The sequence below is a fragment of the Diceros bicornis genome, chromosome 15, assembly GCF_020826845.1.
Source record: "Diceros bicornis minor isolate mBicDic1 chromosome 15, mDicBic1.mat.cur, whole genome shotgun sequence".
In the NCBI taxonomy this organism is placed as follows: Eukaryota; Metazoa; Chordata; class Mammalia; order Perissodactyla; family Rhinocerotidae; genus Diceros; species Diceros bicornis.
This window is the reverse complement of record NC_080754.1, coordinates 66,175,097-66,192,435: the sequence shown is the minus strand read 5'-3', so window position 1 is coordinate 66,192,435 and position 17,339 is coordinate 66,175,097. Positions and strand designations below refer to the sequence as shown.

General features: G+C 38.5%; 1 protein-coding gene across 4 annotated transcripts in view; it reads left to right on the top strand.

Annotated features, from left to right (window-relative positions):
• IFT80 (intraflagellar transport 80) overlaps window positions 1–17,339 on the top strand; it is a 144,121-nt gene that overhangs the window by 112,093 nt on the left and 14,689 nt on the right. For all 4 annotated transcript variants that reach the window (XM_058556463.1, XM_058556466.1, XM_058556467.1 and 1 more), the window contains exons 14-16: window positions 126–297; window positions 1,207–1,296; window positions 1,397–1,569. In XM_058556463.1, coding sequence (XP_058412446.1) covers window positions 126–297; window positions 1,207–1,296; window positions 1,397–1,569 — 435 coding nt within the window. The remainder of the gene's footprint in view (window positions 1–125; window positions 298–1,206; window positions 1,297–1,396; window positions 1,570–17,339) is intronic.

Genomic DNA, 17,339 nt, shown 5'->3' with positions numbered 1-17,339 from the left:
CTTTTCTGGGGGTGCATTTTGGAGGTTGGAGACTTCATATGTATGTCAGGAGTCAATTCCCCAAATTTAATACATATGAAAAGTTTTACTCAGAATATAAATTGCACTTTGCTTTTTTTCAACAGTGAATTTAGTAAAAATCCCCATATTGTGAGTTTTGTTGGAAATCAGGTAACTATAAGAAGAGCTGATGGCTCGCTGTTTCACATCAGCATATCACCATATCCTGCCATCCTCCATGAATACGTAAGCAGTTCAAAATGGGAAGATGCCGTAAGACTTTGTCGCTTTGTTAAGGTACTTTACATTTCAGATCCATAGTTGTGTATTAGTTTACACAATATCTTTGTGCAAGATGAGAAATGATACCAGCTAAGGGCTGGAAAAATTGCAAATGGGATCACCTTTTTTTTTTAGTAAGTCAAGACATGAGCAGTACAGGGGGATAGATGTTACTGTGTGATTTATTCTCTGAAGAAGCTATAATTTAAATGAGTTGTTTCTCCATACTGGCTCATATAAGAATCTTGTGTGGAACTTTTTTTAAAAGTCAGATTCCCAAATTCTACCCTCACAGAGATTCTAATTTATTAGATCTGGGATGAGGCTGGGAATATTTTTTAAGTTCCTTAGATGATTTGTACAGCCAAGGTTAAGAATCTATACTTTAGGTCAGCATTTCCCAACTTGGTGAATACAGTTTTTTCCAAACATATTTGACCACAGAACTGTTTTATTTTACATTGGTTAACATCCCTTAGAATACACATTTGTGAAATGACTTCTAGATGCTTTTCCTTACAATGGGTTGTTGATGGCAATTTGCTATAATAGCATTGACTGAGAACCTCACTATTTTTCTGGTTCCCTGTGAGTTACATTCTTTCATATCTCGTCAAAAAGACTGGAGAGTTATAACTTTTAGTTATCCTAAAAGTATATCGTAAGTTCAGAAATAAATCTGGTAATTAGAAATAAAAATTTTCAAAAAATTTTATTCAAAAGAAGTTCTCTATGTATTTTAACAAAGTAGCCACAATGAAATTTGCACATCATTGATTTATTAAATTATTAGTTTTTTCAGTGCCATGATCAGTAATTTTTTATTTTTCATTAAAGTATAATTTTATTGTATTTTAAATCACTGTTTATTTTAAGGCATTTCAGCTATGTAGTTAAAACAATTGTTCTCGTATTTCACTTTAGGAGCAAACCATGTGGGCTTGCCTAGCTGCTATGGCACTTGCTAATCGAGATATGACTACTGCAGAAATAGCCTACGCAGCGATTGGTGAAGTAAATGATATTTACTCATGTGTATATGTTTGTGTGTTTTTCTTACCATAATTTGTTGTATTTATTTTTGTTACTATCCACTTCAAATATTTTTTTTTAGATTGATAAAGTTCAATACATCAATTTTATAAAAGATCTTCCATCTAAAGAATCAAAAATGGCCCACATATTAATGTTTAGTGGGAACATACAGGAGGCTGAAATAGTACTTCTTCAGGCTGGTCTTGTTTATCAAGCTATCCAGATCAATATTAATCTCTACAACTGGGAAAGGTAATAAAAATATTTTTCATCAATTCTAAAACCTGATTGATCTTAATGTATGCTTCTGTCTACCACTTAGTAAATTACATTTTCCACTGTACTTAATAGTTTCATAATATCACAGAAAAATTTATTCACGTTTATATTTGTGAATAGTTTGCCATTAAAGATTTATACCTTCTTTGAACTTGCTTGTAATTGATTGGTAGTTGGGGTGTAAAGAAGAAAAGAGAGTCTAGGATGTGTCCCAAATTTCTGATTTCAGTAACTGGATAGATGGTGGTACTAATGTTAGCAGATTTGGAAGAGAATATAATGAGTTCAGTTTTAGGCATGTTGGATTTGAGATATTAGTGAAGAAATATGTAATAATATGTAGTTGATTAACAGAGCTGGAGCTCATGAGAAATTTCAACTGGAGATGTAGATTTAAGAGTCATCAGCAAATAGATGGTAGTTGAAGCCTGGAGAATAGATGCAATTGCCTGGGGTACGTATGGAGTGAGAAGACATTAACTACATTTATGGGATGGGTGAAAGAAGAGAAATCTGCTGAAAGATTGAGATAAAGCAGTCAGACGAGCAGAGAGAAGAAGAGCAAAGAGAGATTTGTGATGCTAAGGAAGAAAGATGAAAGGATTTGTAATGAGGAGTAGTCAGTAGTAACTCTCCCCTCTCCATGAGGCTTTGGGACAGAAGTCTTTCTGAGACAGAGTGGCGTGCTGCTCTTCTCTATGACGTATTAGGTTTCTGTATTCACTCTCTCAGATATGTCTCTCTCAGTGAACAAGGTTGTAGTGCTTATATACACCTGAAGTTTCTATGTTGTAAAATCGACATGCTGATTTTTCCAGGTTCGAAATATCTTTCATCATCTTTGTCTCTCTGGGCTCAAGTATAACCCATGGATCTTCCAATTATAGGCCTCTTATTTATAATTCCCTTAGATTAGAATTTTTATAGATATCCTATTTCTGTCTTTCCCTTGAATAGAAGTAACAAGAATGGCAGATGCTTAATTTTGTCATTGACATACTATAGTCTCTTTAATTTATGCACTAATGATCTATACACTTCATACAATTCAGCCGTTCTGTTTTTTTCCTTTATTTACATAAATTCATTGTCATTGTTTAGCTGTACAAAGGATCATGAAAGATGTGTTTGGTTTTATAAACAAGAATAAGCCATTGTCCTTGTCTTCAATTTATTCATGATTCAGAAATTTTAAAGTAACTAGTTTGGAAAGAGACAGTATGAATAATATTTTTAAAACTCTATATTAAATAACTAATAGAAAGTTGTATATACCGTTACCAAGCTATGAGTTCCATGAGAAAGAGGGAAGAATACAGCATATTTACAACCAATATTTTTGAGAAAATACTTATGTTGATAAATGTTAGACACTACTATTTATATAGCAGTCTGAACACTGTACAATATAACAAACACTTTTTTAATGATCTTTATCTTAAAAAGCTTACAACCTAGTTAGGAATTCCATTTTATTGTCGTTAGTAATAGTAAAGCCTCTATTTATTGAGTGCTTATCATGTGCCAGGAATTGTGCTAAACACTTTCCATATGTCATCTCATTTGGTCATCACAGCATTTCACAAATGAGACAGTTGAGGCTTATTTATAAGTACGCGGCAGAGCTAGGATTTGAACTGGAACCTTCTAATATCAAAGAAGCCCTGAATTTTCTAGTATTATCAAGCAATTAAATATTTACTACTGGTACCACTATTTACATTGTTTTATTGCTGTTTATCTCTTTCATTATTTGTCTTTGTAGACATTTACATCATCTTTCCCATTTCAGATTATATACTTCTTGAAGGACAGAAGCATTTTATATTGTTTATATATAGCAGGTATTTAATAGTCATACTCTCAATCTTTGTGCAATACTCTCATAGTGCTCCTCCTCTACAAACATTGGGTAGATACATACAATGTGTAGGTGTCATAGCAGGAAGATGAGGCAGTTTGCCTCTGATGGCTTCTATTGATGGCCTATAATACAGCCCTCTGAACATTTCTTGTACCTCCTTTACCTAAGTGAAAATTACGTCTTGCCAGAGGAGGCTCCCTCTCTATCAGTCATCTCAAATGGGGTTAATTTATTCTTTCCAACTCCACATTCCTTAGGATCTAGATGTGAGTAGAGTTGGTGTCCTTTTCACCTCCCCCATCTGTACTTCTCTTACAAAATCTCCAATCCTTTGAGGCTTATGGCATGTGACCATATTTACTCTCTGCTGTAACTTCAGATCTTCCCTATTATCCCTATATGCTGCTGCTTGCATCCTGTCACCTCCAATTTTCGGCAAATGACCTTACCTTAAGATGTTAGATCTCAGGGAGAAGGAAAACAAGAAGGGGAAAGAGGATGTAATGGGGAAAGGGAATGAGCAGTGGGTGCTCTTCCATTCTTCCTGTCTACCTGGCATCTCCTTTTCTATGCTTCTTGCTTCTCATCTAAACTATAAAGCAATGGGTTGGTAAAGTACTGGTAGACCTCTATGTCTACCTGATAAGATGGTAAAGATCCAGGAGCATTGTTCCAGGATTCTGATTACTGTTTACACACTTAAGACTTCCAAGTATGCATTTCTTTTCTAACCCTCTGTCTGCCCATATTTGCTTCCAGAACCCAGTTATCCACCTGCCTACTAAACATTTTCGTTGGATGTTTCATATGTTTGAGTTCCAATTTATATGTATTCCTTCATAAACTTGGTCCTCTTCCAGAGTAATCTATCTTATCTTTTCAGTCTACACAAAGCTGGAAATTTAGGAGTTACTTTTGATATTTTCCTTACCCTCCTTCCCCCCCACCCCAATTACCAGCCATTTTCCTTCCCAAATACCTCTGACACTCATCTACTTCACTACTTGTCTAAGCTGATCGAAGTTTTTCTTGGTATAACATCATCACTGATCTCTCTACATCTACTCTGTCCCTCACTCATCCGTTCTTCACACTGTAGTCATAATGGTCTTTTCACAATGGAAATCTGATCATGTCACTCTTGGCCTCTGACTCACTTAAATGAAACCTATAGTTTCCCATTTCTTTTAGCATAAATATCAAGGGCTAGATAAGAAATAACTTCAAATAATCAAAAGAAGTAATTATAACTGCTAAGAAACTCTTAGGAAACTTTTATGTATTGCTTTCATTTCCAAATTCTACAGATATGTATTTCTGGAACCATTTGGAATATTTGTTCCTATTGCATATTCATTCATTCAGCAGATATTTATTGAGTGTCTGCCATACCAGGTGTATTTAGATATTACATGGAGATCTGCTTAGAAAACAACAAACAACCTTTTGGTGAAATGTCTAGTCATTTTAAATGTACTTGTTCGAAAGGGCTGTTGAATGGGAAAAGGGCAAATGTCGTGGTTAAGAATGTAGTGGTTAAGAATGGGGGCACCTTTGGAGGTGACATCAGCATCATGGTGGAGTGAGTCGTTCCCTTTGTCTCTCCCCTCTAAGTTACAACCAGTTGGAAATCCACTCACCAGCAAAAGACTCCCTGCACAGCACAGCAGAACATCTGAGAGAAGCATGCATCTATCATCTGAAGGTGGTGGACCGCACCTCTGGGAGGCAGTGGAACTAGGGGTGCGGTGGTGATCCAAAACACAGATACCCCCAGCAGTGGTGGTGGTGCCCTGCCCTGAGGTTTCTAAAAGCACACCGGCGCTGGGAACCAGAGGCTGTAGGAGCAGCAATGGCACTTGTGGCTTAGCCTCTGCTCCTCCCCCAGGGGTGGTGGGTGGCACCCACGACCTGAGACTTCAGGAAACACAGTGGTGCCAGCAACCCAGCCCCTCCAGGCAGCAGCAACTCCAACCCCAGTCTTTCCAACAGCAGGAGCTGCATCTAAAACACAGATATTCTGGCAGGGATGGTGGTGCCCTGACCTGAGGTTTCAAAAAGTGCATCGGAGCCAGAAACCAGAGGCTGCAGGAGCAGCAGTGATGTTCATGGCTCAGCCTCTGCCCCTCCCCCAGCAGTAGCAGGTGGCACCTGCGACCTGAGGCTTCAGGAGCCACAGCAGTACCTGTAACCCAGCCTCCATTGGTGGCACTCCCAAATCAGCCCTACCAACAGCAGGGGCCGCATACAAGACCCTGGGACCCTGTCAGTGCAGCAACACCCATAAACCCAGAACCCCTGGCAGCAGTACTGCCAGCACCCCTCAGATAACCCAGGAGCAGCAGTGAAGGTGGTGTAGGTGGCAGCAGCACCTGAGCCCACAGAGAGCAGTGGGAGAACACGAGACTCAGGCAACCCCAGAAGCAGCAGAAGTGCTCCCAATGTGGTGACCCTGGTGGCAACACCTACGACTGCAGTGACATCATAAGCAGCAAGGCAGCAGCAACCTTGGAGGCACAAGCAGCACAAGAGGGCACTGAGATGCCTCTGGCAGAGGCCGTGGAGGGTGGAAATTGCAGGCTCTCAAATACCACCAGAAGCAGCTCAGAATCAAAGTAAACAAAGCCTTACCCAAATAAGAAAGGGGATTACTACCACAAATGCACCAGCAGAGGATCAACTCATCAAACACCACGAAGAACTATAGTAACATGGTAGAACACAAAAAAAATGACCACTCTCCCAAGACCAAACTTGAAGTCACAGAAGATTGCGATCTAACTGACAGAGAATTCAAAATAGCTGACATGAAGAAACTCAGTGAGTTACAAGAAAACTCAGAGAGACAGTTCAATGACCTCGGGAATAAAATTTTGTGTGTGTGTGTGAGGAAGATCAGCCCTGAGCTAACATCCATGCCAATCCTCCTCTTTTTGCTGAGGAAGACTGGCGCTGGGCTAACATCTGTGCCTACTTCCTCCACTTTATATGGGACGTCGCAACAGCATGGCCTGACAAGTGGTGCCTCAGTGCGCACTCGGGATCTGAACCTGGGCCGCCAGCAGTGGAGTGCGCGCACTTAACCACTATGCCACGGGGCCAGCCCATGGCAAACAAAAGAAAGCAGGTGTAGACATAATTATATCAGACAAAACAGACTTCAAGCCAAAAAAGATAACAAAAGACAAAGATGGACATTCTATAATAATAAAAGGGAGATTCCCCCAAGAAGAAGTAACACTTATTAATATATGTGCATCTAACATAGGAGCACCAAAGTATATAAAGCAGCTATTAATAGACCTAAAGAGAGAAAGTGATAGCAACACAATAATAGTAGGGGACTTTAACACCCCACTTACAACAATGAATAGATCATCCAGACAGAAAGTCAACAAGGAAACATTGGCCTTAAATGAAACACTGGACCAGGTGAACTTAATAGATATGTATAGAACATTCCATTCCAAAGCAGCAAAATACCCATTCTTCTCAAGAGCACATGGAACATTCTCAAAGATAGACCATATGTTGGGAAGCAAAACAAGTCTCAATAAATTTAAGAAGATTGAATTCATATCAAGCATCTTTTCTGACCACAATGGTAGAAATCAACTACAAGAAGAGAGCTGGAAAGTTCATAAATATGTGGAGACTAAACAACATGCTACTGAACAACCATTGGATCGATGAAGAAATCAAAGGAGAAATCAAAAAGTACCTGGAGACAAATGAAAATGAAAACACAACATACCAAAACTTATGAGATGCAGCAAAATCAGCAGTAAAGGGGAAGTATATAGCAATACAGGCCTATCTTTTTTTTTTTTTTTTTTTTTTTTTTTTGCTGAGGAAGATAGGCCTGAGCTAACATCTGTGCCAGTCTTCCTCTATTTTGTATGTGGGTCGCAACCATAGCATGACTGACGAGTGGTGTAGGTCTGTGCCCAGATCCAAACCCGTGAACCCCAGTTGCTGAAGCTAAGCGTGCCGAACTTAACCACTATGCCACAGGTCTGGCCCCCCAGGCCTATCTTAAGAAACAAGAAAAATATCAAATAAACAATCTAACACTATACCTAAAAGAACTAGAAAAATAAGAACAAATGAAGCCAAAGTCAGAAGGAAGGAAATAATAAAAGCGTGAAAATAAATGAAATAGAGACTAAAAAGACAGTAGAAAGGATCAATGAAACTAAGAGTTGGTTCTTTGAAAAGATAAACAAAATTGACAAACCTCTAGCTAGATTCACCGAGAAGACAAGAGGGCTCAAATAAAATCAGAAATGAAAGAGGAGAAATTACAATGAATACCAGAGAAATATGAAGGATTATAAGAGAATACCATGAAAAGCTATATTCCAACAAATTGGATAATCTAGAAGAAATGGATAAATTCTTAGAATTATACAACCTTCCAAAATTGAATCAAGAAGACATAGAGAGGGCCGGCCCCGTGGCTTAGCGGTTAAGTGCGCATGCTCTGCTACTGGTGGCCCGGGTTCGGATCCTGGGCGCGCACCGATGCACCGCTTCTCCAGCCATGCTGAGGCTGCGTCCCACATACAGCAACTAGAAGGATGTGCAACTATGACATACAACTATCTACTGGGGCTTTGGGAAAAAAAAAATGGAGGAGGATTGGCAATAGATGTTAGCTCAGAGCCGGTCTTCCTCAGCAAAAAGAGGAGGATTAGCATGGATGGTAGCTCAGGGCTGATCTTCCTCACAAAAAAATAAAAATAAAGAAGAAGATATAGAGAATCTGAATGGACAGATCAATAGTAAGGAAATCAAAACAGTAATCAAAAACTTCCCCCTAAGCAAAAGTCTAGGACCAGAGGGCTTCCTTGGTGAATTCTACCAATCATTCAAAGAAGTTTTAATACCTGTCCTTCTCAAACTCTTCCAAATAATTGAAGAGGAGGGGATGCTTTCTAACTCATTCTACGAGACCAACATTACCCTGATACCAAAACCAGACAGGGATAACAGGAATAAAAGGAAATTACAGGCCAATATTGCTCATGAACACAGATGCAAAAATCCTCAACAAAGTATTAGCAAATCACATACAACAATACATTAAAGTAATCATATACCATGATCAAGGGGGATTTATAGCAGGGATGCAGGGATGGCTCAGCATCCACAAATCAGTCGATGTGATACACCACATTAACAAAATGAAGAATAAAAATCACATGGTCGTCTCAATGGATGCAGAAAAAGCATTTGGCAAGATACAGCATCCATTTATGATAAAAACTCTCAATAAAATGGGTATAGAAGGAAAGTACCTCAACATAATGAAGGCCATATATGACACACCCACAGCTAACATCATACTTAATGGTAAAACACTGAAAGCTACCCCTCTAAGAACAGGAACAAGACAAGGATGCCCACTTCTGCCACTCTTAACATAGTATTGGAAGTTTTAGCCAGAACAATTAGGCAAGAAAATGAAATAAAAGAGATCCAAATTGGAAAGGAAGAAGTAAAACTGTCACTATTTGCGGATGACATGATTCTATATATAGAACTCTCTAAAGAATCCACCAAAAAACTATTAGAAATAATTAACAAATACAGTCAAGTTGCAGGGTATATAATCAACATACAAAAATCCATCGCATTTCTATACACTAATAATGAACTAGCAGAAAGAGAAATCAAGAATACAATCCCACTTACAATTGCAACAAAAGGAATAAAATACCTAGGAATAAATTTAACTAAAGAGGTGAAAGACCTATACACTGAAAACTATAAGACATTGTTGAGAGAAATCAAAGAAGACAAGGAAATGGACGGATATTCCATGCTCATAAATTGGAAGGAATTAACATAGTTAAAATGTCCGTACTCCCTAAAGCAATCTACAAATTCAGTGAAATCCCTATCAAAGTCCCAATTACATTTTTCATAGAAATAGAACAAAGAGTCCTAAAATTTATATGGAACAGCAAAAGACCCCAAACAGCCAAAGGAATCCTGAGAAAAAAGAATAAAGCTGGAGATGTCACACTCCCTGATTTCAAAATATACCACAAAGCTATAGTAATCAAAACAGCATGGTACTGCCACAAAAACAGACACAAATCAACGGAACAGAATCAAGAGCCTAGAAATAAACCCACACGTCTGTTGACAGCTAATCTTCAAAAAAGGAGCCAAGACCATACAAGGGAGAAAGGAAAGTCTTTTTAATAGGTGGTGTTTGGAAAACTGGACAGCCACATGCAAAAGAATGAAAGTAGACCATTATCTTATAGCATACACAAAAATTAACTCAAAATGGCTTAAAGACTTGAATTGAAGACCTGAGACTATAAAACTTCTAGAAGAAAACATAGGCAGTATACTCTTTGGCATAGGTCTTAGCAGTATCTTTTTGAATATCATATCTCCTCAGGCAAGGGAAACAAAAGAAAAAATAAACAAATGGGACTACATCAAACTAAAAGTCTTCTGCATGGTAAAGGAAACCATCAACAAAACTAAAAAACAACCCACCAACTGGGAGAAGATATTTGCAAATCATATATCCAGTAAGGGGTTAATATCCAAAATAGATAAAGAATTCATACAACTCAACAACACAAAAACTAACAACTTGATCAAAAAATAGGCAGAGGATATGAACAGACATTTTTCCAAAGAAGATATACAGATGGTCAACAGGCACATGAAAAGATGTTCAACTTCACTAAGTTTTAGGGAAATGCAAATCAAAACTACAATGAGATATCACCTCACACCAATTAGAATGGCTATAGTTAACCAGACATAAATAACAAGTGTTGGAGAGGATGTGGGGAAAGGGAATTCTCATACACTGCTGGAATATAAATTGGTGCGGCCACTATGGAAAACAGTATGGAGATTCCTCAAAAAATTAAAAATAGAAATACCATGTGATCCAGCTATTCCACTTCTGGGTATTTATACAAAGAACATGCCAACACTAATTTAAAAAGACATGTGCACCGCTACGTTCATTGCAGCATTATTCACAATAGCCAAGATGTGGAAGCAACTAAGTGCCCATCAATGGAAGAATGGATAAAGAAGATGTGATGGTATACATATACAATGGAATACTACTCAACCATAAAAAAGACAAAATCGTGCCATCTGTGACAACGTGGATGGACCTTGAGAGTATTATGCTAAGCGAAATAAGTCATAGGGAGAAAGACGATTACCATATGACTTCACTCATGTGGAAGATAAACAAACACATGGATAAAGAGAACAGATTAGTGGTTACCAGAGGGGAAGGGGGTGGAGGGAGGGTGAAAGGAGTAAAGGGGCACATGTGTATGGTGACGGATAAAAACTAGACTGTTGGTGATGAGCACAATGCAATCTATACAGAAGTCGAAATATAATGATGTACAACTGAAATTTATAAAATGTTATAAACCAAAGTGACCTCAATAGAAAAAAAAAAAAAAAATAGAATGAGAGCTTTGGAATCAGACCTGGGTTTGATTTCTGGTTCTGTGATCTTGGACAGGTTACCAAGGCTCTATAAGCCTCAGTTCTTATGTTTAAAATGGTGATAATAACAATAACCTCATGTTTATTGGCAGGATTGAAAAAATAGTGTGTGGAAATCTCTTAGCACACTGCCTGACACAGAGTAAGCCTTCACTAAATGGTAGCTGTTATTCATATTTTAAATATTTTTTAAGTGTCTCTCTTGTGCCAGGTGTGAGGCACTGGGGATACAGCAATGAACAAAACGGACAAAGTTCCTTGATGACAGTTTTGATTCTAAATTCTGTGGCTAAGATAAAAAGGTAGAAGTAACAGGCATAGATATTTGGATTCAATACAAGAATCAACTTAAAACAGCATAATCCAGGAGAGTGACGTCAGCATCATGGCGGAGTGAGCTTTCCCGTGAATTCTTCCCCCACAAGATACAACAAAAGTAACAGCCACAGACCAACAACGGAATCCCAGACAGTGAAAAGCTAGAGCGGAGGGATCCACACTGCCGTACATCTGAGAGCGGAACGTGCTGGGCCCCCAGAGGAAGTGGGGAGAGGTAAGGAGAACTCCGCTCCCTCCCCATCAGATCAGCGATCCGGTCCGCGCGGCTCCCAGAGAGGGGGGAGGGGCGGCCCTCGGCGGGAAACTGTAGCTCTTTGGGCTCTCTCAGCCAGTGGGAAACTCCCGCACAGAGGGCTCAGAGGAGCCACAGGGCTACCATCAACATCTGAGCAACCCAGAGAGCGGATAAAGAGGGGCAAACGAGAAGCCTCCCACGTCAGGGACCCAGAGGGCAAAAGAGAGAGCTCCCCCCTCCCCGCAACCCGGAGTCTGCAGCTCGACCAGATCTAGCGGTCCGAGGCAGACCTGAATAAACTGGACTGGACCCGTGGATCGCAGTGGGGAAAAAAAACAAAACAAAACAAAACAAAACTGCGGATCGCAGCAGAAAAACTGGGGCAGAGCGCAGGGGGCTTAGACTACACAGCCCTTTACCACCAGACAGTGGCGGCAGGTGGAAATTGCAACCAGAGACTTCCAGGATGAGGAAAATCAAAACCAACACAGGAACCACAATGCAAAAATATATGAAATCACCAGACCAGAAACAAAATGACAAGCACCCAGAAATCAACCCCGAAGACACAGAAATCCATAAACTAAATGACAGAGATTTCAAAATAGCTATCATAAAAACACTCAACGAAATACGTGACAACACAGACAAACAATTAAATGAGATTAGGAGTTTCTTCACAAAAGAGATTGAAATCATAAAGAAAAACCTATCAGTGCTGATGGAGATGAAGAACACAATGGAGGAGATAAAGGAGAATCTGGAATCTTTAAAGAACAGAGCTGACAATATGGAGGAAAGAATTAGTACTTTAGAGGATAGGAATACAGATATACTCCAGATGGAAGAAGAGAGAGAACTAAGACTAAAAAGAAATGAAGAAAGACTCCGAGAAATATCGGACTCTATTAGAAAATGTAACATAAGAATTATAGGTATTCCTGAGGGAGAGGAGAGGGAAAGAGGAACAGAGAGCCTATTCAAGGAAATAATAGCTGAAAATTTCCCAAATCTGGGGAAGGAGCAGGAAATACCAGTAAGCGAAGCCAACAGGACGCCTATATATATTAACAGACAAAGGCCTTCACCACGACACCTAGTGGTAAGGCTAGCCAGGGTCAACGACAAAGAAACAATATTAAGGGCAGCTAGACAAAAACAAAAAATAACGTACAAAGGAACTCCCATCAGGCTCTCAGCGGATTTCTCAACAGAAACTTTTCAGGCTAGAAGAGACTGGAATGATATATTCAAAATACTAAAAGACAAAAACTTTCAGCCAAGAATACTCTATCCAGCAAAAATATCCTTCAAATATGATGGAGAAATAGTAACTCTCCCAGATAAACAAAAGCTAAGGGAGTTCATGGCCACGAGACCGCCACTACAAGAAATACTCAAGAAGGCCCTCAGGCCTGAAAACAAGAAGAGAAAGGGAACACAAAGCTTGGAGTAAGGAGAAAAGTAGGTAGACAAAATCAGAGAAATAGTAGATCTTTACCAGAATAGGTTAGCAACCACTTAAATACTAAACTCAAAGATCAAAGGAAGAAATTCACCAAAAATAAATTTAACCTCATCACTGTAAACACACAGCCACAACACAAGATAGAATAAGGTATAACAAGAGCAACTTAGAAGGGGAAGAGGAAAGTGACTGAATTGACTTAGTATAAGGAAATAGGAGGCCATCAGATAATGGACTATCTCATACAGAAGATTTTTCGCCCAAACCTCAAGGTAACCACTAAACAAATAATCAAAACAAAACCGCATATGATAAACAAAGAGAAAACTAGAAGAATCATAAGACAGAACAACCAAACTGAATTGGCAGTCCAAAACAAATGGGACAAGAAACAAAGGAAATGCAAAAGAACCAGAAAATAAGTGACAAAACAGCAACATTCAACCCTCATATTTCAATAATTACCCTAAATGTAAATGGATTGAACTCTCCAATCAAAAGATACAGAGTGGCAGGATGGATTAAAAAGCAAGACCCAACAATATGCTGCCTTCAGGAAACACATCTTAGCACTAAAGACAAGCACAGGCTCAGAGTGAAAGGATGGAAGACAATACTCCAAGCTAATGGCAAACAAAAGAAAGCAGGTGTTGCCATACTCATATCAGACAAAGTAGACTTCAAGATAAAACAGGTTAAGAAAGACAAAGAAGGGAAATATATAATGATAAAAGGGACACTCCATCAAGAAGACATATCACTTATAAATATATATGCACCCAACACAGGAGCGCCAATGTACATGAAACAACTATTAACAAACCTAAAAGGAGAAATCAACAACAACACAATAATAGTAGGGGATCTTAACACCCCACTTACAGCAATGGATAGATCATCCAGACAAAAAGTTAATAAAGAAATATTAGACTTAAATGAAAAACTGGACGAGATGGATCTAGTAGACATATACAGAGCACTCCACCCAAAAACAGCTGACTACACATTCTTCTCAAGCGCGATGGAACATTCTCTAGGATAGACCATATGTTGGGAAACAAAGCAAGCCTCAATAAATTTAAGAAGATTGAAATCATAACAAGCATCTTTTCAGACCATAAGGCTATGAAACTGGAAATGAACCAGGAAAAAAAAACTGGGAAAGTGACAAAAATGTGGAGATTAAACAACATGCTACTGAACAACCAATGGATCATTGATGAAATTAAAGGAGAAATCAAAAACTATCTGGAAACAAACGAAAATGATAACATGCCATATCAAACCATATGGGACGCAGCAAAAGCGGTCCTGAGAGGGAAACTCATAGCAATACAAGCCCACCTTAACAAACAAGAAAAAGCCCTAATAGGCAACCTTAAATTACACCTAACAGAACTAGAAAAAGAAGAACAAACAAAGCCCAAAGCCAGCAGAAGGAGAGAAATAATAAAAATCAGAGCAGAAATAAATGATATTGAGACCAAAAAAACAGTAGAAAGGATTAATGAAACAAAGAGTTGGTTCTTCGAGAAGATAAACAAAATAGACAAACCCTTAGCCAGGCTAACTAAGAAAAAAAGAGAAAAGGCTCAAGTAAATAAAATTAGAAATGAAAGAGGAGAAATTACAACGGATACCATGGAAATACAGAGGATTATAAGAGAATACTATGAGAAATTATATGCCAACAAATTGGACAATCTAGAAGAAATGGATAAATTCTTAGACTTATACAACCTCCCAAAATTGAACCAAGAAGAAATGGAGAATCTGAATAGACCAATCACAAGTAAAGAGATTGAAATAGTAATCAAAAACCTCCCAAAAAATAAAAGTCCAGGACCAGATGGCTTCTCCAGTGAATTTTACCAAACATTCAAAGAAGATTTAATACCCATCCTCCTCAAACTATTCCAAAAAATAGAGGAAGATGGAACACTTCCTGAATCATTCTATGAGGCCAACATCACCCTGATACCAAAACCAGACAAAGACAATACAAAGAAAGAAAATTACAGGCCAATATCGCTGATGAACATTGATGCAAAAATCCTCAACAAAATATTGGCAAACCGAATACAACAATACATTAAAAAGATCATACACCATGATCAAGTGGGATTTATACCAGAGACGCAGGGATGGTTCAACATCCACAAATCAATCAACGTGATACATCACATCAACAAAACAAAGAATAAAAACCACATGATCGTCTCAATAGACGCAGAGAAGGCATTTGACAAGATACAACATCCATTTATGATAAAAACTCTCGATAAAATGGGAATAGAAGGAAAGTACCTCAACATAATAAAGGCCATATATGACAAACCCACAGCTAACATCATACTCAACGGGGAAAGACTGAAAGCCATTCCTCTGAGAACAGGAACGAGGCAGGGCTGCCCACTCTCACCACTCCTGTTCAACATAGTACTGGAGGTTTTGGCCAGAGCAATTAGGCAAGAAAAAGGAATAAAAGGAATCCAAATAGGTAACGAAGAAGTGAAACTCTCACTATTTGCAGATCACATGATTGTATATATAGAAAACCCTAAAGAATCTGTTGGAAAACTGTTAGAAACAATCAACAACTACAGCAAAGTTGCAGGGTACAAAATCAATCTACAAAAATCAGTTGCATTTCTATATGCTAATAATGAACTAACAGAAAGAGAGCTCAAAAAGATAATACCATTTACAATTGCATCAAAAAGAATAAAATACCTAGGAATAAATCTTACCAAGGAGGTGAAGGACCTATACAATGAGAACTACAAGACATTATTGAGGGAAATCCACGATGACATAAAGAAATGGAAAGATATCCCATGCACGTGGATTGGAAGAATAAACATAGTTAAAATGTCTATATTACCTAAAGCAATCTACAGATTCAATGCAATCCCAATCAGAATCTCAATGACATTCTTCACAGAAATAGAAAAAAGAATACTAAAATTTATATGGGGCAACAAAAGACCCCGAATAGCTAAAGAAATCCTAAAGAAAAAGAACAAAGCAGGAGGCATCACAATTCCTGACTTCAAAACATACTACAAAGCAATAGTAATCAAAACAGCGTGGTACTGGTACAAAAACAGACACACAGATCAATGGAACAGAATTGAAAGCCCAGAAATAAAACCACACATATACGGACAGCTAATTTTCGACAAAGGTGCTAAGGACATGCAATGGAGAAAGGAAAGTCTCTTCAATAAATGGTGTTGGGAAAACTGGACAGCCACATGCAAAAGAATGAAAGTGGACCATGTGCTATCGCCATTCACAAAAATTAACTCAAAATGGATCAAAGACCTGAAGGTGAGACCTGAAACTATAAAACTCATAGAAGAAAATATAGGCAACACACTATTTGACATTGGTTTTAAAGGAATCTTTTCGGATGACATGCCTACCCAGACTAGGGAAACTAAAGAAAAAATAAACAAGTGGGACTTTATCAGATTAAAGAGATTTTATAAGACAAATGAAACCAGAATCAAGATGAACAAACAACCAACCAGCTGGGAGAGAATATTTGCAAAACATACATCTGACAAGGGGTTGATCTCCATAATATATAAAGAACTCACACAATTGAACAACAAAAAAACAAACAACCCGATCAAAAAATGGGCAGAGGAAATGAACAGACACTTCTCCAAGGAAGATATACAGATGGCCAATAGGCACATGCAAAGATGCTCAACATCACTAATCATCAGGGAAATGCAAATCAAAACAACACTAAGATACCACCTCACGCCTGTTAGAATGGCTATAATCACCAAGACAAAAAACAACAAATGTTGGAGAGGATGTGGAGAAACAGGAACCCTCATACACAGCTGGTGGGAATGCAAATTGGTGCAGCCTCTGTGGAAAACGGTGTGGAGATTCCTCAAAGAATTAAAAATAGAGATGCCCTATGATCCAGCCATCCCACTACTGGGAATCTATCCAACGCACCTGAAATCAACAATCCAAAGAGGCTTATGCACCCCTATGTTCATTGCAGCATTATTCACCATAGCCAAGAAGTGGAAGCAACCTAAGTGTCCCTCGACTGACGATTGGATTAAGAAAATGTGGTATATATATACAATGGAATACTAGTCAGCCATAAAAAAAGACAAAATCGTCCCATTTGCAACAACATGGATGGGGCTGGAGCGTATTATGTTAAGTGAAATAAGCCAGAAAGAGAAAGACAAACACTGTATGATCTCACTCATATGTGGAATATAAACCAACACATGGACAGAGAAAACTGGACTGTGGTTACCCGGGAAGTGGGGGTGGGGGGTGGGCACAAG